The sequence below is a fragment of the Pteropus medius genome, unplaced genomic scaffold (genome assembly GCF_902729225.1).
Source record: "Pteropus medius unplaced genomic scaffold, Ma_sr-lr_union100, whole genome shotgun sequence".
Taxonomy (NCBI): Eukaryota; Metazoa; Chordata; class Mammalia; order Chiroptera; family Pteropodidae; genus Pteropus; species Pteropus medius.
The window spans coordinates 15,286,807-15,314,756 of NW_024344240.1; the positions used below are offsets into that span (position 1 = coordinate 15,286,807).

Here is a 27,950-nt window from a genome sequence, read left to right on the forward strand (position 1 = left end):
AGCAGAGTTCCTGATATCATGAGGCTATATATATTCCAGTAAGGGAGGCAGACATATAAACACATATAATATGATGCAATATAAATAGCAGAGCTAGATACAAAACTAATATAGACAGAGGGAGTGAGTTTGTTCTATAAAAAAGCATGTTTCAGAAAAAAAAATAATATCTAAAAAAAGTTTTAAAACATGAACAGAAATTCACTGAGCAGATAAACTGGGAGATGAGAAGGGCTTTCTAGACAAGGAAAAAGCATGTACAAAAGAATATAGGTAATGAAAAACACTGTGTTGGAGAAAACAGGTAGTTCATTTTCTAAAACATTAATTGTGAAACTCCTTAGAGCATCACAGGAGATGCTGTGAAGTGAAGGGTAATCACAAAAGGAACTTGATTTATTCTTTAAGTGACTGGTAGCTTTTGATACGTTTTAAATAAGGGAGTGACATGGTCAGATTTATGTTTAAAATTATGTTTAAAATCCTAGAGATGGTAAGAAAGGCATAACACTGGAGACAGGGACTTGAGAAATGACTAACACAATAAAGGTAAAAAAGAATAAAATGAAGACATTGCCAACAGGGATAGATATATGTTCAGAACTATGAGATATGGTAAGTTAAGGAGAGAAAGGGATATAATAAAAATACAAATATTCTTTAGGAAAATAAAGTCTATTCATTGATATATCATCTGCGGGAGATTTATTACTTAGGATATTCTAGTAACAGAGAGGAGAGGACAAAAGATATCAAAAATGGAAAAAAGAAAATTATTACCACACTTAAATATTCAGAATTTTCCATAAAAATCAACATAATTACTTCTTTGGGAAAAAAAAGTAAAAAACTCATCATGATTACTTCTAGTAGATATTAATAATGACAGATAATTTTGTAGGAGTCACTGAAAGCTAAGAATAACCTGTTTTATTGAATGTGTCCTCCTAAGCCAGTAAAGGCTTTTAAGCCAACAAAATTCAATCGTATCCCTCTTCATGAGAGGATCATAAGAGAATAAGCCAAATGACACAAAGCCCTATTTTTGATGAGGAAGATGAACAAACCAGGATCTTGTTTTGCCTATTGTAAAAGGTATGGAGGTTAAGTGGCTAGGAGAACTACAAAGGGTCTGGGCCATAGTCACTGACTGAATGAAACTTTCGATACTCCATCTTACTCTTCTGTATCTCTACCATAAGAATGGGAATTTATAGAGCTCATCCATGGTCCAGGAGGAGCCATTAGTATCTATCTACCTCATCCACTCTTGGCTATATACATCCCAAGGAACAGAAAAGCCAGGGACCATGAGAGAATAATTTATTCTGAGAACTGAGGGAAAAGAAAGGGATAAGTACTTAATGATGCTTCCTTTTGACTACAATATCCTATTTGTTCCATACTCATTTTCCTTTTTTAAGTGCCTGGTAAAAGGAAGTTTGATTCAGTTAAACCATTCAAGTGGACTAAGGAGGATGACCTAGATGAAGCTGTCTGAAAGTTATCCTGCACATATAGATATCGCCCAAGAAAAATTGCTGATATCACAAGGTTCAAAAATCACACTTACCTCTAGGTGTTCCAAGTTATTTGTTCTTTGAACAAGTATATTGTCTTTTTGCAAGATGTCCCTATACTTAGCAGTCAGTTCATTGTATTGTTTATTGGCCAATTCTAGTTCAGACAGAGAAACACTATTATCTATAACTTTTTGGAGAGCAGCAATCTTGAAAATGGCCATTTCCTGTGAAATAAGGATACACTGAGTTAAGTTCACGTATTTTTTTTTTCTGGTGAAGCATTAGCCACTTTTGAGAAAGATAATAAGACCTAAAGTAAAATAGATTTTAGAATCATTTAAAAAATAAGATTTCTCATGTGAGGAAAATATTGCAATAATTATTAATTTCTTTCATATCAGAAATAACAGTATTTGGTAATTTTTAATCATAATAAAAATAACAATAAAGTCCTCTTATAACTCGTTATCATAAAATGAAATACAGTTAATATGAGCAAAGCATAACACACAGCAGCAAGAAAATATATCACACAGAATGTATCTTTGGCTTCCTTTTCAAAATTTCATAAGATTAAAAAATAACTTGTAGTTTGACACCTAAATAGCAAAATTAGCATTACCACAAGTAACCTTTACGGCTTGGCTATTTCTGCTTATTATAGTTACAAAGACTATAATAAAAGAAAATGTTTTGTTCACAGGAAGGAAACATTTAGGGAGAAAAAGTCCTGTCTATCATCGCTATCTATAATAATATCAAAGCCTTTAAGTTACTTGGCTCATGTTCTACTCATTAGCTACACAGCTATAAAAAGTTACTATTCAAAGGTACTGTATTAACACCAAAAATAAATGTCTGAACTTTTAGTTCTCTCCAAAGTAAACTGACAAAGAGGTAGTGCAAGAAACAATAAAATTTATTAAGTGAGGAAGACAAAGAATTTATAGTTATAATTCATTCTGAAGTAATGAGAAAAAAATATTTGTAATGGTGCTTCAGATCTGGTTTTGACAACTTCTCCATGTAAGTAAGCACATTCTATTCTACATTACCCCCTGGGATTTGGTTTCACTTTTCCTTTATGGTGGGTAGGGTAAGTTATACTACCCATCCTTAAAAATAACCTGCCCCCCACCCCTTTTTTGGCTTTCTAATTGTTGAGGGGAAAAAAAACCTAGGTTGAACAATCAAGTTGAAGAGGAAGGAAATTCTAGGTCTTTTTTTTCCCTCTTCTCAAATGCTAGTTATATTTGTAATACTCTAGAAAAGTATATACTACAAAACTTAACACAAAAATAACAAGAACATGTCTTACGTCTCAAAATTTCCTTAATATATTTCCAAATAAAAACAGCTTTCATTTTTCAATAGATTTCTGGTTGCATCAGGCTTCAGCTTTAAGATCACATTGAAAATAAGTTTAATAGAATAATAATTGCACCCATTATTATATTTAAAAAGGGATGGTAAGGAACTCAAGTTCATTTTAATTTTACTTTGCATTCTTCTGAACATAAACAGTGCTTACAATAAGCTATATAACATCAGGTATAAAGCAAGGTACAGAAGAGTACACATGGCATACATCTTTTTGTGTTTGTTAATATTTGCCAAAGGAAACAGCAGAAGGATAATCAGTTACCTATAGGGAGTGGGGCAAAGTGGAGTGAAAGGTATAGGAACAGAAGATTTCTCTGACTATATCTTTTGAATATGTAAATGTATCTATATTCAAATTCAAATTAAAAAACAAGAAAAAAATGATCCCTGAAATCGAAAAGACATCAAATGAGCCTAACTGTATGTCAAATTTATATCATAACCACACAAAGGGAATTATTTCAAGTTAGTGCAGAATATGTTACTTTGACTATACATTTTTTGTAAGATACGTTGTAAAGAAAATAAGAACTGTAAGAAAAGTTTAAACTATATCCGGCAGCACTGCTGTTGTTACTGTTAATATCAATACCAGATTACTATTTTCAAATTAATGTGTGGACATTATAAGATAAAACAATAATTATTTTTATGTTAGATTTGATGTTATTTTAACAAAGATTTCCATCTAAGAAAACAGAAATACAAGCATAAAATCAAAAGTTACTAAAAACTCCATACTATTACTTACCCTATAATGTTAAATTCGAATTGAAAGTAACAATATGAACTCATGGTTTAAATATATACATATTTTCTTAATTTATCAAATGAAAGAAACTAGCACCAATGACACTCTGAGAGCAATGACTCCTAGTGCCCAGTTTTTTGGTATCTAAACGCCTTCTCCAATAAAAAGAACCAGAGCTTTTTAATGAAATGGCTTATTCCAAGTCTGGATGAGTATACAAGGAAAATCTTGGGCATCTTATTGTACCAGAAAACTAACCAATCTTTGAAATCTGGTTCAAAGACTAATGGATTCTTGTCAAAAGAACACAAGAGCCAGCTTTAAAGGGTTCCCACTGGCCAAAGTTGAGACAAAAGAAGAATGACTCCAACTGTTAAAACAGTGAGTATTTCAATGTGTGTAAGTCTGTTATGATACTTAAAGAAGAGGAAGTTGGGGGTGAGGGAGAGTGCAAGTGGGTCCAAGTAGAGGCAGAGTACACCAATGCTGTATTCTGAAAACTCATCATTAAAAGGAAAGAATGAAGATTTTATCTTTCTATTAGCAGCTGTACTTCCAGATAACGAAATACCTGGGCTAATAAGAGAAAGGTCTTTATTTTACAAAAGAATACCTATTATTAAACAAGAGAGCATAAGTAGGAAATCATAATTTTTGCAACTCCTAATGAAATAACTGAGTTAGGAAATAACAATCATCAGTGGATGCTAATGCTATTAGGATAAATGACAAACTGGTTATTTGCATGGTACCAAAACATCTCCAAACAGTTAACTAATATCATTTAATAGTAGATATATCTCCCCATTAACACAGTGATCTATCATGAAACATGGGACTACCAGACACTCTTGAAGGGATAAAATATTACTTTTTAAGCAAAAATTATTATATATAAAGTATTCTTGCAAAAAATGTTTAACCTGAATATTATCAAGCCTTCAGAGGTAACTTTGGTAACTACAACGGATACAGGAACACGTAAAATCACACAAAAAAATAATCACATAAGTCATCAACATTTTTCAGGGAAGAAAAAAATGGGGGATTCTATATTAAAAAGACTAGTGACATAACATTTAAATACAATGCAAAGTCTGTAACTAGATCCTGGAACAAATGAGGAAATGTGAATACGGTCTGGATATTACATAACATAGGAATTATTGTCAATTTTGTTAGGTGTAATAAAGTTATTGTGGTTATTAAAAAAAGTTTTGATTTTACAGATGCACACTAAAATATTTAGGAGAGAAATGTCTATAATTTAAACATTCCTATAAAAAACAGATGAAGCAATTATGGCAGAATGTAATATATGTTAACTATTAATCCAGGTGATAGGTGTTCATTACAGTGTTCTTTTTCACGTTTGAAAATTTTCAGACAAAAAAAGATTTACCTTAAATCGTTGCAAACGTCCTATTTTTTCACTAACTTCAGCCTCCATTGATATCAATTCATTCTTCTGTTTCTCATTTTCTTTTCTAAGTTGTCTCTCCATTTCTATTAAAGTAGTATATTGTCTTATGAGTGATTTTTCATTCACTTGCAAGACTGTGATTTTTCTACTATTTTCTGAAAGTGTTTTTTTCATTTCATCTGAATCCATCTTAAGAGTACTGAGCAAATTCTGTGCAAAGACACATTTATATTACTTGTTGAATCTAGCTATCTTACTTCATACAATATTGTAAATTGATGTTAAAAGTGTTTTACTTACATTATATTCTTTTACTTTTATAGCATCGTGTTGGATTTGATCCTCAAGTTTCCTCTTTTCCACTTTCATTGTTTCAGATTCTATTTTCCAGGTCTCCTTTTCACTTAAAAAAATAAAATGACAATAGAGTAAATCTAATAACATTAAAATGCAGAAAGATATAACTTTAAGTTACAGAAATTTAAAAGTTTTCATAAAACAGGAGCCATCATAACTACTCAATACCTAATGACATGAGAATGTCAAAATTCCATTCTGGACATTCTGGACATCAAGTCTCAATATTCTGGACATCAAGTCTCAATATTCTGACTTTACTCTTAAATTTGAGTGGCAAACACTTGCAAAATATTTAGAATAAAAACAAAATTAGAAATCATTAGACCTAAAAGAAGGTATGTCAGACACTGTTGCCTACCCAAGAGGCATTCTAGTCATCTGCAATTTGCCTGGCATAAAACAATTATGGTGTCGTCATTCTCTCTGCCACTGAAGAGTTTGGACTTGGACAGTTCATTAGCCCAATTCTGGCTAATAAAATCTGAGTCAAAGTTTGCCAGAGGCCACTGGAAAAACTGTTTATTCAAAAATAAGAAGTTATGTGGGAAAAAAATGCCCTTCTTCTTTAATGGGCAAAATGGTTCCATCTTCCTTGAACTCCTGTACCTATTTTATAATCACAGTAGGAGACAATACGACTGAGACTATAATACTCCTAAATATGGCCTACCCTACAATTAGCTGTGTGGGTTTCTTGTTAAATCAGGTAATAATCACCCTTAGTGTTTAAATCACCTTTCATCAGGTATTCTAATTATTACTAAGGAAATTATTTTGTTGATATAAATGGGATGGCAGAGATAAAGAGAAACACATTCGTTCCCAATGAAAATATATGAATAATTTGATGGCAATGATGAAAAATAATGCTAACAGCTGACACAAAGTGTTCATACGTGCCATGACATTTATAAAATGCTCATATCTAAGCATTTTCATATAATTCACTTGTTTCATAAGAACCTTATGAAAAAAGTATTATCACAGAAGTTTATAGATAAGTAAACTGAGACACAGACTAAGTGGAGGGGAACAGGCAAGAAGGAAGGGTAAAACGAAGTATCTAAATACTTTTTAGTTACTTAAATCATTAATAAGAAAATGCTGCCATTATATTTATAATGTTTTGCTTACACTTATACCTTAGATACTCTTTATATAATAAGCTTTGTTGATGACGAATTACTGCAAATTTTCTGTTATAGTCTTCAAGAGAATCTTCCACATTCTTTAACTTATTTTCTTTATATTCTAGTTCCTAAAAATAGGTTTAGAAATAAGAATAAAAAATGTATCAGAATACGTTTTAAATTTGAAGACAGAAATTTATATTCTGACAGATTATCAAAAAAAATATAAAGGAGAATAGTCCCTACAATCATAAGCAGTACAGATCATTTCTATGTTTATTTTTAACATCTTAGTTTAAGGCCTATAGAATGAGGCAATGTGTGTGTTACTATAAAACAGGTTAATTAATTTTATCACATATGATAGTAACCACAAAAATGATCAGATACAGTAGTTGCAAACTTACCTCTAGTTACTCAGCCCCACATACCTTTTTGTGAACATATACATACACACATCTCATTCAAATTATCCTTTCCAATTATTTATTTCAAAGACAAAGAAACTGAGACTTAGAAAGATTAAGTAATTTACTCAACATTAAAACTCATTAGCATTACCATTAGCAACCATTTTCTAAGCGCATATGCCAAGCTCGATGCCAGATGCTTTACATATATACAGATGCAACACTGGAGGTCAGGTCTGTCTGACTCCAAAGGCCTTGCTACTTCCCTCACTCTATGCTGTCTTAGGGTTGAGAGTCTAAGTACCTGTTTTACCACTTTGAACAAGTTTTCAGATGCCCAATCATTGCTCTCTATTCTACTACAGTACTTATCATGTTTTTTACATAAATATAAAAAAAAAATCTAATCTCAAGCAACATGATGATACCCTAATGCCATTATTTGCTGACAGTGTCCCTATACTGCAGAAGAATGAGAGAAATCATAAAGAATGCTCAAATTATGAATTTAAAAGTAATGTGTAACACAAATTATAAAATAATGCTCTAATAAGTAGTTAAGGTTGTCCTTTTGTGACTCAGATAACACATAAATTCCAGTATTCAGAAAAAGATTAACTAATGTGATTCCCAAATATAAAAACAATAATTTGATTATCTTAAGTCTATTCAGAAATAGATTATCTGGAATGAGAAACAAGTGTTTATAATCAAAAACATATTTTCATTTATTTTGAACACACTTTTGTAATTATACTGTAATGCACGTGATGTCATGGGTATTCACACTTCAAATGAAATAATGAAAGCAACTCTCATTAGGCCATTCATAATGACAATGACATAGCAAAAGTGAGAAAGAAACACAGAGCAAGCAGTACCCTTTTTAATTTGCTTATAGATTAACTATCACTTTATAGGGTAAAGGGAAGAAAGTGAATGTGTTTTAAAAAGTTTTTCTTGCAGTTAATACAAAAAATGATCAATATCAATCAATACACTAAAACACTGTATTAGGCTTTATTCATTTAAATTGCTTTTCCAACTAGCAATAAATAAAAGTGCTCACTTCATTTATACATTACTACCTTATAGTAGCTGCGTATTATTCTGTCAGTCATATATTTCATACGAATAATACTCATGCGAACAAGATGTGTCAACATGCTCCTTATGCAGATAAATGGAATAAATTGCTTTTATTCGTAACATTCCATCTAACATTAAAATCCATTGAAGTATATCTCACTGTTAATATTCTAAGAATTCAAAGGAATATACGGACTAAATTTAAAAAGATGTTATCAATTATTTTTCTTATTCACATGCAAAATTTTCAGTACCTGTAAGATATGTATTAAATATTCATTCAGAGAATTAATGATATTGGTACTAGATGGTGCTATGCCGTCAGGTAACTCTATTCCTTTAAAAACAACATTTGATCCTTCTGACTGCCGTAGAAGACTGGTTTCTTTTTCAAGATGATCTACCTGGAAACAAACAGTTCAGAAATGAGAATTGCATCTCTTACACCCAAAGATAGACAAGTTTAAAGCAGTAACTTACACTTCTACTGGATATTTTTAAAAAGTAGATATATGAATGCCTTGCCAAGAATTCATTTAACCATAATAATTTCTACTTAGAAATGCCCAGTATACACTTAGGATTTCTGTGTTCTTTTATATTATAAGGCACTAGTTTTTACACTGAATTTATAAGAAAAATCCAAACAGGAGTTTTCTTAAAATTGAAAGAATTATTTCAAGGGGGATTTCCTCATTAAGTAGTCATTTAAAAAAATTTAAAGTATCACATTAAACCTATGTTCATATGCTTAGCATTTTCTTTTATTTTATTTAATAAAATTCTCACCTTTAAATTCGCTTTTGCCAACTGCTGAGAATAATTTATAGCTTCCTTCCGAGATTCCCTGAGCTCCTGCCTTAATTCTTCATTCCGTCCAGTAAGTTGATCAACTTGGGCTTTCAAATGCAGATTGGCATCAAAGATTCCCTCTGCATTTTTTGATTCTATAGCCTAATGCATTTTAGATTACATTGAAGAAATGTGAAGAAACACTTAAATCATAGGGAAAAAATCTACCTTTAAATAAAATTCACATTTAAGCATGTTACTATTACCATTACCATGCAAAATAACAAAATATACCAAATCTATTTATTAATGAATTTAAATTTATAAAATTCTAGTTTAACTTACATCGGTATTCATAAGAACCTTATGTGAACCAAGCATAGTAATTACTTCATTATAACAATTAACAAACATAGTAATTACTTCATTATAACAATTAACAAACATTTAGCTAATCTTAGTAGACTGGTAGACTAGTAAAATAACCAAAAAGGAGTAAGATGACTAGAGTTCAAATCTTAACTAATCTCTTACTAGCTAGGCAAATGACTTAGATTTCTTTATACCGTAGTTTCCTTATCTCTAAAGAAGAGTAAATAATGTTAGCTCTGTCCACTTCACAAGGTTTTTATACAGTCGAAATGAAAGAGATAAGTAAATGTTTTGAAACTATACAGTATCTGAATTTAAAGCATGAGAAAAGGAATAAAATAGCTACTACATTCAATTAAATGAATTTTTCATTGTAACATCACACAGTTGAAGCATACATGATAACAAAAGCTAAGTATGATAACATAGTATTATCCAAGAGTGCTGGATAGGCAAAAATAATGTCAAATATTAAATTATCAAAGCACCTTCACTAGCCTAATTCTCCAACAATGGCATGCATAAATATACACATAGCCATGTACATATGTACATAATACATATATGTAAATATATTTGGACTTTAAAAGAACTATATGGAATAAACTCTTAAAGTCAAAGTAAAGCTTCAGAAATGAATGTAGAGACAAAGTGGTAAGAGGAGTAAAACTAAATGTAATCTACTCAGGAGAGTGATCTGGGGTTTAACTCCAGGCAGCAGATTTATAAAAATAAGCCTTTATCCTAAGGAGATAAGAGCAGACCACGTGGAATAATAAGTTATACTAATTCAAAGGAGACATCAGGAAGACAAAAGTAGGTATAAGAAAGTACGCTGATGGACAAGGTAGTCTAGTTAGTTGTTTTGCTAAAAAATAGCACCATGTTGTCTATGTGGCTTCTTGGTATTATAAGACTGAATTAAATGGTGATTAAGGACACTGAAAAATGTAGCAATAACCAGAATTACCTAATCTAAAGTGTCACTGATTCTGAATATTTCCTTGAGGATGCATTATTAGGTCATTTGTAAATTTGAGAAAGGGCATATCAATCAGAAAAAGTAATGACAACCCAGAAGAGAAGCAAATAAAACCCATGGAAGCAGTGGTCCTGGGGAGGCCAGAGGCTGCCAAGTAAAATACGTTAGAATTTCCTGTGCTATTCATTCTGTGTACTTGATCACTAAGTAGAGTTCCCCTTGGAAAATAAAATTCGATCTGAGATGGTATTGGTGGTAGTGGGTAGCATCATAGACAAAAGATGTTCACATAAGAAAGCAAGAATCATTTTAGACATTCAAAGTAGCAGAAGCAAAGCAGCTGTCAACCAGAGAAACAAAGTCAGAATGAGTAACATATAAAGGGAATCAAACGGGCCTCATAAATTTTGTCAAATGATTTTCTTGCCTCAGAAACTTTTTAACATACCAGTACCTCTCCTTCTCTCTGCTAATAATGTAGTGTTTCAACTATTGACTAGCTATCATTAAAAAAGCAATTCTATAAACATTAAGATTTTTTCTATTTAAATTAAGCAGAAATTAGGAAAACAATATAGTAACGAATACTAAATATGTTCAGATTAAGTGACATATTAAGAAACTGAATCTAAAATGTATATTTTATTCAAGTTTATGTAACACTCATTAATACTGTAAAGTTTTTAAGTCCCTATATGGTAAATATAAGTAGAATATTATTTGATTGCTAAAATATTCCCTGTAGTAATGCTTTAGTCTTTAGGTATTTAAAATATTCTTACTACATTCTATTACACTTGTAGATTTATGTCATAAGGTCCTAACAGACCTACCTTCCCTCATTTAACAAGTAAATACAAAAACAACTAATTAAATGTTCTAGGAAATAAAAGCAAGCAGATTTTGGAGGGGACTTGGAACTTGAAAGGACCAGCAAGGAATTAATTTGCCATTTTTAAGGCTTTATTCTGAAGACAGACTGCAGTTGCAGTGACCCCATCATCTGACCTAGAAAACCTGAAGATAGAGCCCAAAGGCATAAGAAAATGATAGAGGAATCTTAGAAAGAAAGGAAAAAGTCAATAAAAGGGAGTGTCGAAGTATGTGTAAAAACTCTGCCAGGTCTCAGGCTGGCCCTTGAAACAGAAGAATGAAAATAACAAAGAAAAGTTATCAGTGAACTTGAAGAAAAATCAATAGCAATTATACAATTGGGAGAAGAAAAAAATTTTAAAAATTAGGGGAAAAAAATGAATAGTCTCAGAGACCTTTGGATAGTATCAAAATGGTCTAACATCCTTCACTAGAGTCTCAGAGAGAATGGAGTAGGAGAAAATAATTGAAGAAATGAATGGTGGAAAACTTCCCCAACTGCAGTGACTAGTATAAGTAAACAGATTCAAGAAGCTCAGCAAACCCCAAACAAGATACATATACATGTATACAAATATACACACGTGTGCGCGCACACACACACACACAGGCACATTATAGTCAAAGTGGTAATAATCAAATAAAAAAAAAAAGTTTTGAAAGCAGCCTAAGAAAAAATACATATTACATACAAGGGAATAATGACTCAAATGACAGCAAATGTCTCAACAGAAACTATAGAGACCAGTAGACAATGGAACAACATCTTTAAAGTGATGAAACAATAAAATAAAACCATTAATATGAAAAAATAACTTACATTAACTAGTCTTTCAAGACTAGGAATAATTAGAGATATTTCTCCTCCTTTAACATCCGGATCTTTCTGCATTTCTTTAATAGCTTGCAATATTTCTTTCATACCTTCTTCAAGTTGTTTATTTTCTTCTACTAATTCTCTTACTAAAATAACATATTTTTCTCATTGAATGAATAGATCTTTTTCACAATTTACACTATTCTATATAGATGACAAATATTTCACATGTAGTAAAAATAACCCAGTTTTAAAATGCAATACAGATAAATGTAAAAAAAAGTTCAACTACAAATCCAATACATGCATAGTTGAGCTAAATGATATATCTATTGAAATCATATACATATACATATAAATCTCATAGCGCAAAGAAATAAATTGTAAGCACACTTTGCCTTCACTTTATATTAAAAATTTTAAACAATTTTTTATCATTATTTTATATTAGTTTCAGGTATACAGTACAATGGTTAGACATTTATGTAATTTATAAAGCGATCTCCCCGATTACTCATTAAATGTTTTAAAAACTTGTTTACTTTCATTAGAGAACAAGAGAAAAAACAGTTACTTATCACAAAAAAATTCAGATTAAGAATATCCTCTGAAAATGAATATAGCAAGGCAAACCAAATGGATGAATGAGACTAATATCTACACATTATGGAGATTAGAAAACAGAGAATGTATTAAAGTCCTTTCAAACCTATGATTTTCAGTATAGGATAAATAAATATAGATAAATAAGAGTTAACAGTAACTTACATTTATTCTGAAATTTAGTTATTATTGTTCTACTTCTTTCTAGATCTCTTTCCTTTTCAATTAGTTCTCTTGAAAGAAATTCGTTCTAAACAAAACATAAACAGAATAAAATTAATTTTTTTACAAAATTTCAGTTTACAGTTTTGAAGTTTTAAAAAGGTTGATTAACTGAGGTTTACCACACCAAAAACAAGATATAGAGACATTGCAGCAATCATAAAATCTAAAATGTACAACAGAAGGTAATCCTCCTCCCCCTTCTCCCTCCCTCAACACCCATGGCAAAAAGCAAACAGGTATAATGAAAGTTTCTGTCTTTAGTACTACAATCATGTCTTTTAATGGTCCGCCTTTACACTACCTGTTCTGCCTGGCTTCTATGACGTTCAAGCTCAATTTCTGCATTTCTACTCTGTGCTTCCTTGATCAATAAATCCTGTGCTATGACTTCATTCTAAAGAAATATTTAATAAATTAGGCAAGTCAGTGAGTTCATATCAAATGTATTGCATTTTTTGATTTTTAAATATAGAATGTTCATAAATGAATGTTAATGCAGAGACATAAAAAAATCTTATTGTAATTATTACTTATAGAACTCTGTTAGGGAAATAATTAAAAAGAGTTAATAAAAAAGCAATCCTAGGAATATAATTTGGAGGAAAGCTCACCTGAGATCTGAGACATACTAATTCTCTCCGTAGCTGTTCTATAAGATTTTCAAGTGGATCTATTTGAGATAATTTTGATTGTGTGGTAATAGGCACGGAGTCTGAAAGATTAACGTCAAGTTTACTTTTCAAAATCTCTGTCTGTAAGGGTACTTCATTTTTTCTTCTATCTTCTTTCAAACTGATATCAGCACATTTTATCTGGGTATGAACCTGCTCATCTTCCCATGTTGCTACTTGTGATTTATCCATGTCAGCTTTATTATCATGAATTTGTTGACAAAATATTGCAGATTTTTGCCTAAGTGATAACTTTCTCATTAAGTCTGAAGCTGTTGATAAGGCTTGTAAAGATGAATTGCTCTTTTGTGTGACACTAGTCTTCTCAAGTGCCTGACAGCTTCTTGACACTTTCTTCACAGAGTTGTCAGAAGTAGAGTATAAGTAGTTGTTTATTTCTTCATGACTCTCCCTACTAAAGGTACTGACTAACGATTCTAGATTTCCTAAAGATTGTAGACATGGTGCTTTAAAAATCTCCCTTATTGTAATAGTTTCTGGAGGTGAATTATTATCTTTTACTTGTATGGATGAAGAATGTCTAGTTGAAGAGACAAAAGGATCCACTTCACTTTCTACACTATGTCGAATTTCAGATAACATTCTTGATAATGATCTTATGGTCATATTCTCTTCTGGCACTTTCTGATATGACTGTGGAATACTGAATGATGCTCTCCTATGCAGCAGCTCTATTTTATCTGAACTCCTAATCTGTATTTAGAGTAAATAATGTCTCATTAATCAATCTTTGAAACAACAGATTTTTTAAATAAGAAAACATTTTTTATTTAACAGCTATAAAAAGAAGCAATGTCCAAAATGAGATAATGGGGCAGAAATGGAAGAACTGATAACATTTTTCTTTATTCTCTTTGCCATAGCAAATACTGTTTACCTTTGATTGTGTCTCACTTATATTTTTGAGGCTCATGAAATCAAATTTTCTTTCTCCCATTCTATTTTCTTGAAGAAAGTTTTCTGTTAGGTTCAGATCTTCAATAGTTAATCCTACATATAAAAGATATAACAAATTAGAAACATAAAAATAATTCTCCTATTATTCCAATACTTTAATCCTTAAAAACTAGAATCAAGTTTTAATTCAAACAAAAGGCAGAATAATTATTTCCAAAATCCTTGAGACACATGGTGACTATGCAACCTTCTGATTTAACACTTTTAATAAGATATTAATATGAGAAACTAATAAAAATTTTATCTTCTATACAATTCCTTGCCCATTCTATATATTAAAGTATTAATTTATACTAAAATAGTTAAAAGGCACATATAAAGAAAATAGACAAGAATAATGAGTCAAACTGGTTAATACATTTATAAAGTTTTGCCCTTCTAGAAATTTGTTGATGCATTGTAGAAACCATAATGCTAAAAAACCAAAAACAAATAAACACAGAAAAAATACTATTATTTATAGGTACTTATGGACTTGCGCCAAGTTAAAAAAATTCCTTCCCTATGGTCTTTAATAGCTACTTAAAAACTTAACCAAGTGTTATCTTTATCCATGTAAAATAAACAAATAAAAATCTTCATTTTTATTCCACAAAATATTACGTAGTAAAGAATAATGTACAAAGAAAGTTTTCAATGCATAGCTAAGGACAGAGAAAATATTAACAGTAACATATATTAACATAAAAATTACTAAGTTTTATTATTACTAATCACACCTTATTGAAGTTGTATAGAAATTAATAGAAACTACTATAAATTTTCAAAAGTCTATGATTCGGAAGTTTGTTTTTTGTTCACTTGTTTTATTGTTTTTCTTTTTTTACTGGTTTCAGATTTAGGACTGAACCCAATAACACTCATACTTTTTGTCCATCAGGCCATCTCATTTTCATTTATTAAACCTGTATCAGAATCGCAGTAATATAGCAATAATATTTCTAACATAATATTTCTAACATACAGAAAACTTCAGATCCAGACAATTCATTTTCCAAGGTTTGAAATAACTGACTATACCTGAAGCTGCAATTCTTTTTCCTTTTTCTTGGGCCATTTGGCGAATTTTTTTTTTCAGATCAAGTCGTTCTTCTTCTAGACTTTCAATCTATAAAGTATAAACTATTAGTATTTTTCTTTAGTTCAACCAGGAAAATAAACAATTGACTACTGCACTTGCCTCTTTCAAAAGAATCTGGTTTTCAGCTCTGTACTGCTGCTGTTTTAAACTTTTGCTATTTCTAAATTCAGTTAAATCAATCATTGTCTTCGGGTCAAGGCCTAAAATAGAAAGTAGTATGATGAAAACCTTATCAACATTCAAATGAACTACAAAAACTTAATAGAGGAACTGGTTATCATCAAACAACTGGTTATAATTTATTTAGTCAGTATCACTAAAAATGGTACATTTTGTGCAAGCATTTTCCTGATGTTTGAATTGTAATCTCTCAAATTTAAATAGTGTAACAATTATTAATGGAAATCTTGACAGAACGTATTAGGATCTGTCTTTTCCATGTGTGGCTGTAACAGAGGTACTATAAAAACAATTAAGAATAGAAACTCTGGAATAAAACAGAGCGGTTTAATTCCAACTTTCAACTATTAACTAAGTCATAGGGATAATACAGTGTATTTTTTTTTTTTTTTGGCTTGTTGTCAGGGGTATAATAAAAATAACTGAAATAAAATACTTAGTGCAGTACCTGGCACACAATAGTCATTATTAATATCAGTATCAAGAATATTATCATAACTAGTCTGACACTTCCAGTGAGCCCATTTCCTAACTTCATATTACTTAGGCAGCTATGCTCTGAAAATCAGATATCAGGATTATCTCAAGTAATTATAAATCAAACTTTACGATTTTGTAATATAAAAAATCTGGTATTTGTGAATCTGGATAGCTCAATCATCTTTAGGAACTTCTAGATTTAAGTTGCAGTGATCTGACAGGTCAAACAATCAGAAGTCTAATTTGAGGTCTTAGTGTGAATATGGGTCCTAATTAGATACTTTTTCACACATAAAAAAAAAATCTGTGTAAAATATTGATTTTTCCTTTCTCTAGAAACTAGTTGTTACAGATTGTTACATTTCAATTCTAAGAAAGCATTAACTGGTATTTATTAAGTATAATGAAATCTTTATTTAGACCTTTATTTTCATTTTAAAGTAACAATTAAGATTGTCATAACATTCAAACTAGTAATATTCACTAATGAACTGTTTATTGAAATCAATATACAAACTCTCAAGCTATATTGACCAATCACTTCTTAGAATCTGTAGCAACCTTAAAATAATCAAAGAAAAACTTAAGCAGTCTAAATTATAAAAATACTAAAATCTTAAAAAGGTTTAAATAGTATTTCTGAATGTCCTCATAAATTCACCTGAAACAAGAGAATTTTGAAAACTAAAATGGGTCATACAGACCTTACTTTTGTTGAAAAAAATTGAAGGGTTAACTTCTAATATGTGGTATTAGCAGATTTTCACTTTTTAACCAAGTAATTATTACTGAGCATAAAGTAGTGCTCCAGGCCCATCATCCAAACCCCATCAAATCCCAATCCAGCTTCAATCAGAACAGCTCTTTTTATTTGTTTTAAATATTTGTAAAGAAGAGTTTATTTTTTTAAAAGAAGCATTCTTTTTAAAAATAATAATAATAAATAAAAACTAAGTTACTTGATAGTTAGGGCTGAGCAAACTACATACCTTAAAAGATGACTTACCCATACGCTCTCTAAGTGCCTCATTCTCATCAAGGAAATCATTGATCTTCATCTCAAGTTTATTGATTTCCTTTGTTAATACTTCAATCTCTCGATCTCTTATTTTAATTTGGTTTTTACAATTCTTTATTTCAATTACAGCTTCTTCTAAACCATATATTCCCTAGAGAAATATCCAATCTAATTTCAATATAACATGGTTTACTTGAATAAATTATCAAATGCATGAATTTATTTTCTTATTAAGTCTGAGGGGAGGTACATATGTACCTAAGATTTACATCACTAAACTGTATTTTTTATTGTGCTTAAAAAAAATAAATCCAGTAATAATGATGGAAAATAGAACAGTTAAAATTTCCCAGTACAGCATCCTAATGGCAAAGTGATTCAAAATATTACATATAAAACACTTCATAAAACATAGAAAAGGAATAGAAGGGGTGAATCAGTGATACCATTACAATATATAAGTCATTAGTTGCCGGAGTGGTAATCAGATTTAAAAATATAAAAGTACAAAGTTAGGCCGTATTGGCAATGTAAGCAACAAAACTGTTCCTGATGTAACTTTTATCGAACTAACCAGTGGTGTCACAATGACACAGATTACAAAGAATCTAATCTTGCTGCCTCATCAAAGCTGACTAACTGCAGGAATAGTTTGAAAACAATTCCCCTGCCGAAAAGTAAGTGCGACCCAAAAGCTTGAATAGTTTAGTATAAATCAATTAGGATAAGCTTTATCATTAAGATACTTCTGAAATGTTTTCAAATTTACCCAGTAAATGGCACAGAACCGTCTGTGAGTGGCAAGAATAATTCTAAAGTCCTTGATTGGTAAGATAAAAATACATACCGATTCATAATCTTTTAATCGCTTCAGAGTCTCAACTAGTTCTTTATCCTTTTCCCGAGCATCAGCCTCAGCCAGTTCAGCTGTTCTCTCAGCCTCTTTAGTTTTCTCTTCTAAAATTTGAATCTTAGACTGAATTTTCATATAATGAGTCTGCTGAGAAAGTGTTGATGTTCCTGTAGGGTAAAAATAAAAATCATAAACAAATTGAATTGACTACTTATTCTTTTAAATCACTGGTTCCAATATGGACAGCAGGAAAATTGGTATGTCACTAAAATAGACTGCCAGCTATTTGTCCCTAATATTCAACCACCCTTTTGTCCGCTGCAATAGAAGTATGCATTTTTAACTGGCCACTGGAAATAAACACTAAATTTTCACTTATACTCCTGCAGCTATGTGTGGTCATGTGAGTAATGGGATAGAAACAGAATGTCCATGTGCATATTTCAAGAAATGTTTTTAAAAGAGAGAAGTGAATCTCTTTTCTCTTTCCTCCCTCTTGCCAGCTGAATTATGCAATATTGAGGCTGGAACTCAGTCTTCTTAGAACATGAGACGAAATCACTTGTTGAGACAGGTGAAGTAACAAGATAAAGGTTATCTAATATTTGTGCAGCTATTACACTAACCCTCAACTTTGCCTCAACTTTGTTTCTATCACAGAAAAATGCATTTCTATTCTGTTTAAACCATTATTACATTTATCTTGTCATCTGCTGCTAAACTTAGTCTTAAAGTAGCTAAAAAAATCCCTACTTATATTATTTTATAATAATAAAATTGTTGCTAAACCAAAATATAGTATTCCTATCATTCTAAAATATCTTGACACAAATAATTCTTATATTCGTCCGTAATAAACATCTACTGATTTATAAGGCATATACTTATGTATAGGCATTGTACTAGTGTGGGAGATCACATGTGTGTAAGAAATAAGCCCTGCTCTCTGGAGAGAACAGCCTAGCTGGAGACAGAGCTCCAGCCTAGCTGGAGACAGAGCTGAGTTATTCCACAATATTTACCTGCCTATCCAGATGTGCTCTTTGCTTCTTGCCCCCTCTTCCTTCATCCTGCTGTTTGCATTATGGATGTGGAAGTAAAACTCCATTTTGGATAAGCCAAATGAAGGCAACACCCTTATACAATGGTCTAGAATTAGGAAGTGTCACTTCCTAATTGCCACTGTACAAGTGAGAAATAAATTTCTATCATAATTTTGCTCCCATTTTTCAGATGTTTCTGATAGCTAAACCTAATCCTAACCAATGAAGAGAGAAAACCATTAGCTGTCATATTTACAAGTTAAACAAAACAGTATATTCCATTACACCTTCTGTGAGTTTTAGGGGTCAAATGACTATGGACTAACTGAAGTTTCATTAGATAAGACCTCTTCCTTACTTGATAGCAGAGATCAACCACCACTTTTTCTCCTGGTGGCTGGAATATGCAAAATCTATAATGTCAATTCTTTTTTTAAAATAGTCTAAACTACTGTCGAAGTATAATTCTAATACATACATAAAACACACATATAGAAATACATATATCAAGTGGGCCTTGGTGTTTCACAACTATCGTACATTTCCCTAGTCTATTCATTCTTCCAGATGACCATTTCATACTTTCTCTTTCTACTCTCTTCTCAAACTTCTAATGCATATCCCCCATCCTCACTTTCAGCCAAGAACCTCATTTCTTTGTTTACTGATAAAACAGAAACAATCAACAGAGAAGTTCTACAAGCTCATACCATCAGGACATCAATCCAGCCACCTACATCTGTATCTATGTAATTCACCTTCCTTTCTGTTATTGTGGATGAATGCTCTGTGCTCCTAAGACCAACTACTCCACTAGAATACTAGATTACCATCCCACTGCCTTCGCAGGATATTGCTCCAGAAGTTCTCTCCCTCCCCTGCTTCATCAATTCATCAATTGTTTCTTCTTTAATAGATCTTTTCTTTTAATCTAGAAACATTAATTCTTCCATTTTAAAAAGAAAAACATTTCTTCACCCTTCTTCCCCCTCAAGCAATCGCTCTATTTTTCTCCTTTACTTCATAAAAACAGTTCTATGTTTGAAAGTCTCTATATTTGTTGTTTCATATTAAACCATTCTCTTAAACCAAAAATGACCACTGCTAAATCCAATGGTCAAATAATTTTCAGTGCTCTTACTGACCTAGCAGCAATGAAAACAGCTCTGAACATAGTTGCTTATTCTCTTCCTTGATGACATTCCGCGTGTGGTTTTCAGAACCCTACATGTCCCTGGCTTTCCTCCCATCTCTCTGGCCATTAAAGTCTCCTCTGGTTGTTCGTTTTCATCTCCGCAGTCTCTAAAGTAAACGTATTCCAGGGCTCAGTACTTAGACTTTTCTTCTTTACCAATATTTTCTCCCCTGATGATCTCAGCCAGCCTCTTGATTTCAGCTATCATTTTTATGCACATGGTTCCCAAGTTTATATCATTAGCCTAGATTATTCTCCTGAACCTCAGACTTTTATATACAAGGGCCTATTTAACATTTTCACTCAGATGTCTAATAAGCATCTTAAACTTTACATGTCCTGTTTAACTAAGTAGCTGATCATCTCTAAACCTGATCTTTCCACAGCCCTCCCCAGTGTTCAGACTGAAAGTCCTGAAAACTTTCTCTCACATCCTATATCTGGAAACAAATTCCATTTTTATCACCTTCAAAATACTTTCAGAACTAACTACACCTCATAACTCCACTGCTATTACCTTGTTCTAAGCTACCATCACCTCTCCAGAGGTTATTATTTTTATTATTAATATTATTGCAACAGTCTTATTAACAAGTCTCTGTTTCTGTCCTTACCACTCCTACATTCTTATAGCAGACATAGCCTAGATCAAATTATATCACTACTATCTTCAGAAACTTTCTTTGGTGGTCCTTCTCACTTAAAATTAAAGCCAAATTCCTCACATTGAACTGTAAGGTCCTACATTATATGGCCTCTTTGATCTCATCGCCTACGACTGCCCTATTTTCTCACTCTGCTCAGGCATAAAGGCCTCTTTGTTGTTCCTCACACAGGCTTGGTATACTCCTGTTTCAGTGCCTTTGCACTATCCCAGTTTGTGTGAGTAGTACTATTATATAGTACTATATAGTTTGGAGACATCTGCAAGGCTCACTCCCTTACCTCCTTTAAGTCTTTGTTCCAATATCTCCTCAGTGAAGCTTTTGCCTAACTAAATTACAACCAACTACCACCACTATTATTTCACTCACAATTACACACATACACATAGATTCACTTGCTACTTCCCCTCTGTGCCTTATTTTTTATCTTCAGCAATTATAATAAATACATCATGAACTCATTATGACTTGATTGCATTAATGTGCTCTCAAATAACTATAGTATGTAGTGCTGTGGAAATATAAAACCAGTGATGTTTTTAAAGGCTTACATTCAGAGCATGTAACCCAGAGTAGGAAGAATATGATAAGACATTAAGTTGAGTAAGGTTAAGTCAAATGCTGCCAAGTCAAATTACTTCTGAAAACTATCGGCAATGCTGCTACATTGATCAAAACTCTATTCTCTTCCATTCTAGGTTAATTATAAAGAGGGGTTAATAAATATAATAAATTATACCACTATATTTCATTTCTTCCATACAGCCAATCTGGTAATAGATTTAATGTAATTTTTATCAGAGAAAAATTATAAAAAACCTATCATTTACAAATTTAAATACTAATATCATATATAAAGTAGTTAGTATACAGAACAATTTTTTGAAAATAAAATTCAAATAGAGAAAAATCAATAATATATCTATTGACATGTGATTTTAATAAAAATATTTTTAAAATGTAGCAGTATATAAACTAACTATATACTTAAAAAATATTCAATTACCTTTGTTTCTTTGGAGCTCATTTTTCAAATCTTCAATAATAAAAGTATTTTTTTCCATTTCTTTTGTATATTGTTCTACTTGTTCAGTGAGCATCTTAATTTGACTGTCTCGTTCTTGTATACCCTATAAGTTATTTTTAAATATTATATATTATCTCTTCATAAGTATTAACATTTTAAAAGAAAAAAAGTAGGTATTACTCTTTTTAACGAGGTCGTATAATATATTTTTCGTGGGTCAAAACTATGCCTTTTACTATTTTGTATACCTTAAATGCACTATACAACATTATATACACTGCTATCACTCTAATATTTAAAGATAATGGCTAACGCTCCAGCAAATAGGAATTCTAGAACTCTTTAATATTTGCGACTTCTTAGAACTATTTTTATGTTACTTTTCCTAGTTATCTATCCAATTCCATCTTTTTACCTTTTGTATGTTTATGTTTGCCCTGTGCCTTCTCTCTTACTTTATTAACTCTGTAGTATTTCACTCAATAATATTTGTTAAAAAAAAATGTAGTCTACAGCCATGCCACCCTGAACGTGCCCAATCTCGCCTGATCTCGGAAGCTAAGCAGGGTCCAACCTGGTTAATACTTGGATGGGAGACCACCTAGGAACACCAGGTGCTGTAAGGGTTAAAATAAATAAATAAATAAATAAATAAATAAATAAATAAATAAATATTATATTTTATATTTATATATATATATATTTTAAAATATATATGTATGTGTCCCTTAAAATCGTTCTTATTCACCAAATACTTCCTAAATTTCCTTCTTTTGTACTATGAATAAAGAGTACAGATAATGAAAATGTAACTTCTTTCTATATGAACATATGTGTACTAAAAATGAAATCTTTATGTAATACAGTCACATTATAACCACACTTTTAGCTAATTTCACATTGTATAGGATATTTCAGCACTAGAGTACAATATAATAAACTTTAATAAGAGTATTAAGGTATTTTTAAATTTCTAAAAGTTTTTAATAGTTTCATATTAAATAATTCCCAGTCAAAGCAATGAATGTATTATCTGCATCAACATACATAGAAATAATTCTATCCTAACACGAAACTTAATTCTAATTTTTTCATGGGATTGGATGGTCAAAGTCTTTATTACATAACTAATAGTGCAAGCCCCTAGATTAGGCACAGGTGATATAATAAGACATAGTTCAAAGTTTTATTGCCAACTTTAATAACATTTGTTGATAAATGAAATTTTGAGGCTTTACCTGTTGTAGAGCCATGATATTACTTTTATCAGCATCGAGCTGGGCATTTTTCAGTTTTTCCCTCAGGTTATGTAACATCTGCTGATATTCAATAATTTCATCATCCTTAGAAGACAAAATTACCTAGAAATAAACAAAATAGGATCTGTTACATGAAAAGAAATTAATAAACCATTCCTCATTTATGATAGTCTATTATATACCATTAGAAGATTTCAAGAAAATATAGGAAATAAAATTCTTTAAAGTGAGAAAGTATCAGCAACTATTGAAATAATCATTGTTCCTTTTGTATGTACAACTTGAAGTTCAAATAAGAAATGATTATATGCACTGTAATTTTTTTTTTTTTTTTTAGGAATTCAATCTTTAAACAATCTCAAGGTTTCAAAACCCATTCTCAAAACAAGAAGTTCAAATATCTCCTCCATGCAATAACAAAAAATTTTATACAAGTAATCTTCATAAAGAAAATATTAAAATGCCACTGAGAAGCATAAAATATCTTGAATGAATGAAAGATATCCTGCAGTACTGAATGAAAGGAGAGAAGATTTGCCTTCCCCTTGACAAGAGGCCCTAGGGCCTGATAACATACATACGGTTACAGCATTGCCACCTACTTTGTGGCATCTAACCACCATTTTTTTAAATACTGTATTGCAAATGTAAAAATAACTAGGCAAGTGGATCTTGAAAGTTCTCAAAAAAAAAACTGTAACTATGTATGGTGATGGATGTTATAAATGGACTCATTGTGGTGATGTTCATTTTGCTATATATACAAATATCAAATCATAACATTGTATACCTAAAACTAATGTAATGTTATGTCAATTATATCTCGATTTTTTTAAAAAAGGAAAGATAGCTTCTGTTTTTCCTCTATTAAAACCAAATATCGACATCAATCTATAAGTTGATTTATAAATTTAATTCATACGCAATAAAAGAACTAAGACATTTTTAAGAACTATTACTAAAATCTGTTAACAAAATGCATTTATAAGGAAGAGTCTAAAAATAGAAAAACAATGAAAATAGCTTTTTCGAATATTTAAACATAACAATAATTAAAACAAATGTACATGGTTAGAAAATAGGTCAATATAAGAAAGTCATAAAATAAAATTCACTAGACATTTCTATGTAATAAAAATAGAACTGTATTTCAGTAAGAGAATAATTAAATATTCAAATAATGTTTGGACAACAGATTAGCTCTAGTACATCCATATCTCACTCTTCATAGCAAAATGAATTATATATGCTTCAAAGATCTAAATGCAAATATGAAACTAGAAGACACTAAAAGAAAATATGATAAAACAATTTTATATTCAAAATCCTTACTAATTATGATACAAAGGCCAAAAGCCTTAAAAATATAATGAATTAATCTACATAATATACAAAAAGAATTCATAGTAAAAAATACTATAAAGCCAAAAGACAAGAGACAAACTGGAAAAATATATTTGCAATATGTACCACAATTACACTTGTAGCAATTTATTCTACAGATATACATTTCCAAAATAATGACTATACGAACATATTCATTAAAACACTATTTCCAACAGCAAAAACTGGTAACCTTCTAAGCATCACATAATAGTATTCAAATAAATAACATCTGCCAAAAAAATTACACGCCATTAAAAAGAACAATGCAATACTATATGTACTGATATAAAATAAGGCTTTTAAAAAAGATATTAAGTAAAAACAAAGTAAAGTGCAGAAGAATAGATATGCTATCATCTCTCCCCACAAAATTAAGTACGGTAAAAACTACTCTCCTCCCAACCTCCCCCCCTCCCCCGCCACCCAGGGCTTGGTAAATGAGGGCTTACATGTCAAATTTGGCCTGCTACCTGTTTTTGTAAAGATTTATTAGAAAAGAACCTTGCTCATCCATTTATGTATTGTCTATAATTACTTTCATGCTATAATAACAAAGTTGAGTACTTATACTAGAGACCAGATAGTCTAAATATTTACTTCCTAGCCTTTCACAAAAAGTTTACTGACGTCTAATCGATTCTATAGGCCTCATTTCCAGTGCTACTACTGCTTTTGTTTAAAATAGATTATCTGAGCTTCTCTGATGATAATCAATTCCAAATAGCCAATAAGATTTATGTCAACCCTGTTAGAAACACTGACTATACATGTGATAGCTTTTATAATTAAAATCATTTATGCAAAATCACTTCAGACTTTTTTCCAAATATACAATCATTCTAATAATAGCTTCTGATATGGTAAGGCTGGAGGATTTGCCTGGGATTAGAGACTAGTGAGGAGAAAGAGACTTTTGAAATGACGTCTCAGGTGATTCTGAAAGATCCCTTTTCTTACTCCCACTCTCACTGAATGCCAACAGCTTGATTAATTTGACACGAAAGGAGAGTCAGAAATACTGACTCCAAACTAAAATTTAACCTGGAATTCTATAACTAATGTACACAAGGTAACTTTTATATATATAAAAAATGAATTTTATTTAGAATTATCTATTTTAGATGAAAATATATTTTAGATTTAGATTTCTATCAAAAAGTTTAATTTCAAGTTTAATTCATTAAACTGGTGGAAGCACTCAAATCAACAACAAATAAGCTAGAGTACTACGCAGGAGAGTTCTTAGAGTTCTTCCAGCTAAGACATTTAATACACTTTTAAAAATGCTTAATAACTATTATAACGCCTTTAAAGAAAACTAAGACAAAATATTGAAAACTAAACTACAAATGAAAATGCCATTATAACAACTGAAAAAGTACCTTCCATTCTTCTACTTTTGCATTGACAGCTACCATGACTGGATCATCTTCTTCATTTTTTGCTTTCAGAAGATCTGTAAGTTCTTGCACCTAAAGGGCAACAATTATTTCAAGAATTGTTGCAAATTAGTACAATATGTACATATTATTATATATGAATATTTATACATATATACATATACATTACAAATATATGTTCATTATGGAGCAGTTCTGTAGCCAGAGGAGACGTTTAATGGTTTCTGCATCTTCACAGTTGTATAATTATGTTTTTAAGCATTATTATATTTTCTTAAATAAGTTTAACCCCATGTAAATAGTGAACAATGTTATTGGTTTCTTTGATATTAATAGTACATTTTTTTTAAGGTGTAAAATTAAATTTTATGGTCCATAAGACTGCTAAGAGTCTTTAGTAGAAATTCCCATAATTATTAGGTTTGCAGAACTGCTTTCAGGTATCACCTATATACTCTACATGGCAAGAATTACAAGGTATGCGTAAGAACATTAGAGAAACACATATAAACAAATATATCAGCATGGCAACATATTATAGTATAAAACGACATATTACAACGTAAGACAGAAATTCATATCCAAGAAAGTTAAAGTACTATCTAGTTTCAAATAAATAATGAGGTAATATGAAGTCTGCACAAATAAATCAGTCCAACAGGAATTCTTACCTGAAGGCGATAATAATCATTTTCTTTTTTTAATTGATCCATTATATTATCTGTCTGATGCACAATAGCTTTCATTCTATTATATTCATCAGTCATCTTCTCCATTTCCTGTACAGACTCTTCTAGATTTTTTCTCATTTCTTGATTCTGAACTTCAATCTTCTCATTAGCTTCCGTTAAAGTCTAAGAAAGTTAAAGACATTATGGTTAAAAATAATATAAGAAACTAACTTAAAATTAAATTGAGAGAGGCTGCCAGTCAAGATAGCATAGTAGTTAAACACTGCACCCACCTTCTCCCATAACCACATCAAAATTACAACTAAACTACAGAACGACCATCAAGAATCGCTTGAAGTCTAGCTGAACAGAAGTCCTATAACTAAGGATATATAGAATAAGCCACACTGAGAATGGTAAGAGGGGAAGAGACATGAAATGGGCTTGTCCCACACCCACAGGTGGAGGTTAAAAATCAGGGGAGATATTTCAGCTGTAGAAGAGCCAGGGGTCCCAGCCCCACACCAGGCAACCCAACCCAGGAAGAGAAGTACCCACAACTTCTGGTTGTGAAAGCCAGCGGAGATTATGGCTGAGTGAGACGGAGGATGGCTAGAGCCCCAAGAATTCCTCTTAAACGATCTGCCATGGACTTATGCACTGATGGACTCACTTGCTCTGAGCTCCAGCACTAAGGCAGCAGTTTGAAAGGCTCCAGGGACATATGAGGAGTAACTGAATTGTCTGGCTTCAGGACGAGGGCTGGAGGGACAGCTTTCTCCCAGACGGAAGTGCTGGCAGAAGCCACTGTTCCTTTGTTGAGCCCTTCCCTGGCCCAGCCTGCAGGCACAGGTGGCTGTCGTATCTGAGTCTCCACCAACGTAGCTAACACAGATAGCCCTACACTGATGACTCCTTGAGATTGTGCCCCACCCAACTTGTGAGCTCACCCATGCCACTTCCTGTAGCTTTTCATACAAATGGCCTGTCTCGGTTCATGCTGCAGACTTTTCTAAAATCTCTCAAAGGTTCACAAACCCCAAACAAACAGCATCTGGCCTTAATGCGCCCTGTGCTACTTGCTAAGCAGCCGCAAGCACAGCACTAGCGGCAGCCAGCCTTATTTCACAGCTTAGCCTCTCCCAAGCACCTCCAAGCCCAGCATAAGTGACAACCATCTACAGATTAGTTTGTAACTCAGATCAAGTGGCCCTGAGCAGGGTACAGGCAGCGGGTGACCTTGGCCTGCACCAGAGCCCCTCCCAAGAGGTCCTAGAACCAACAAACCTGGTGGCTAGCTTCAGACAATA

At 31.6% G+C, this 27,950-nt stretch overlaps 1 protein-coding gene and 1 pseudogene across 16 annotated transcripts in view; one reads left to right on the forward strand and one right to left on the reverse strand.

Annotated features, from left to right (window-relative positions):
- The window catches only part of CEP290 (centrosomal protein 290), an 86,960-nt gene that overhangs the window by 45,162 nt on the left and 13,848 nt on the right, over positions 1 to 27,950 (reverse strand). For 15 of the 16 annotated variants that reach the window (XM_039869000.1, XM_039868995.1, XM_039868999.1 and 12 more), the window contains exons 10-27: positions 26,641 to 26,823; positions 25,952 to 26,041; positions 23,163 to 23,285; positions 21,904 to 22,027; positions 17,989 to 18,161; positions 17,130 to 17,292; positions 15,563 to 15,663; positions 15,403 to 15,490; positions 14,303 to 14,415; positions 13,035 to 13,127; positions 12,674 to 12,758; positions 11,909 to 12,051; positions 8,859 to 9,023; positions 8,324 to 8,473; positions 6,583 to 6,698; positions 5,381 to 5,483; positions 5,060 to 5,290; positions 1,574 to 1,747 (exon numbers count right to left, since the gene is read on the reverse strand). In XM_039869000.1, coding sequence (XP_039724934.1) covers positions 1,574 to 1,747; positions 5,060 to 5,290; positions 5,381 to 5,483; positions 6,583 to 6,698; positions 8,324 to 8,473; positions 8,859 to 9,023; positions 11,909 to 12,051; positions 12,674 to 12,758; positions 13,035 to 13,127; positions 14,303 to 14,415; positions 15,403 to 15,490; positions 15,563 to 15,663; positions 17,130 to 17,292; positions 17,989 to 18,161; positions 21,904 to 22,027; positions 23,163 to 23,285; positions 25,952 to 26,041; positions 26,641 to 26,823 — 2,418 coding nt within the window. The remainder of the gene's footprint in view (positions 1 to 1,573; positions 1,748 to 5,059; positions 5,291 to 5,380; positions 5,484 to 6,582; positions 6,699 to 8,323; positions 8,474 to 8,858; positions 9,024 to 11,908; positions 12,052 to 12,673; positions 12,759 to 13,034; positions 13,128 to 14,302; positions 14,416 to 15,402; positions 15,491 to 15,562; positions 15,664 to 17,129; positions 17,293 to 17,988; positions 18,162 to 21,903; positions 22,028 to 23,162; positions 23,286 to 25,951; positions 26,042 to 26,640; positions 26,824 to 27,950) is intronic. The other variant, XM_039869001.1, reaches the window with a different exon arrangement.
- Positions 23,694 to 23,811, forward strand: LOC120607636 (uncharacterized; annotated as a pseudogene).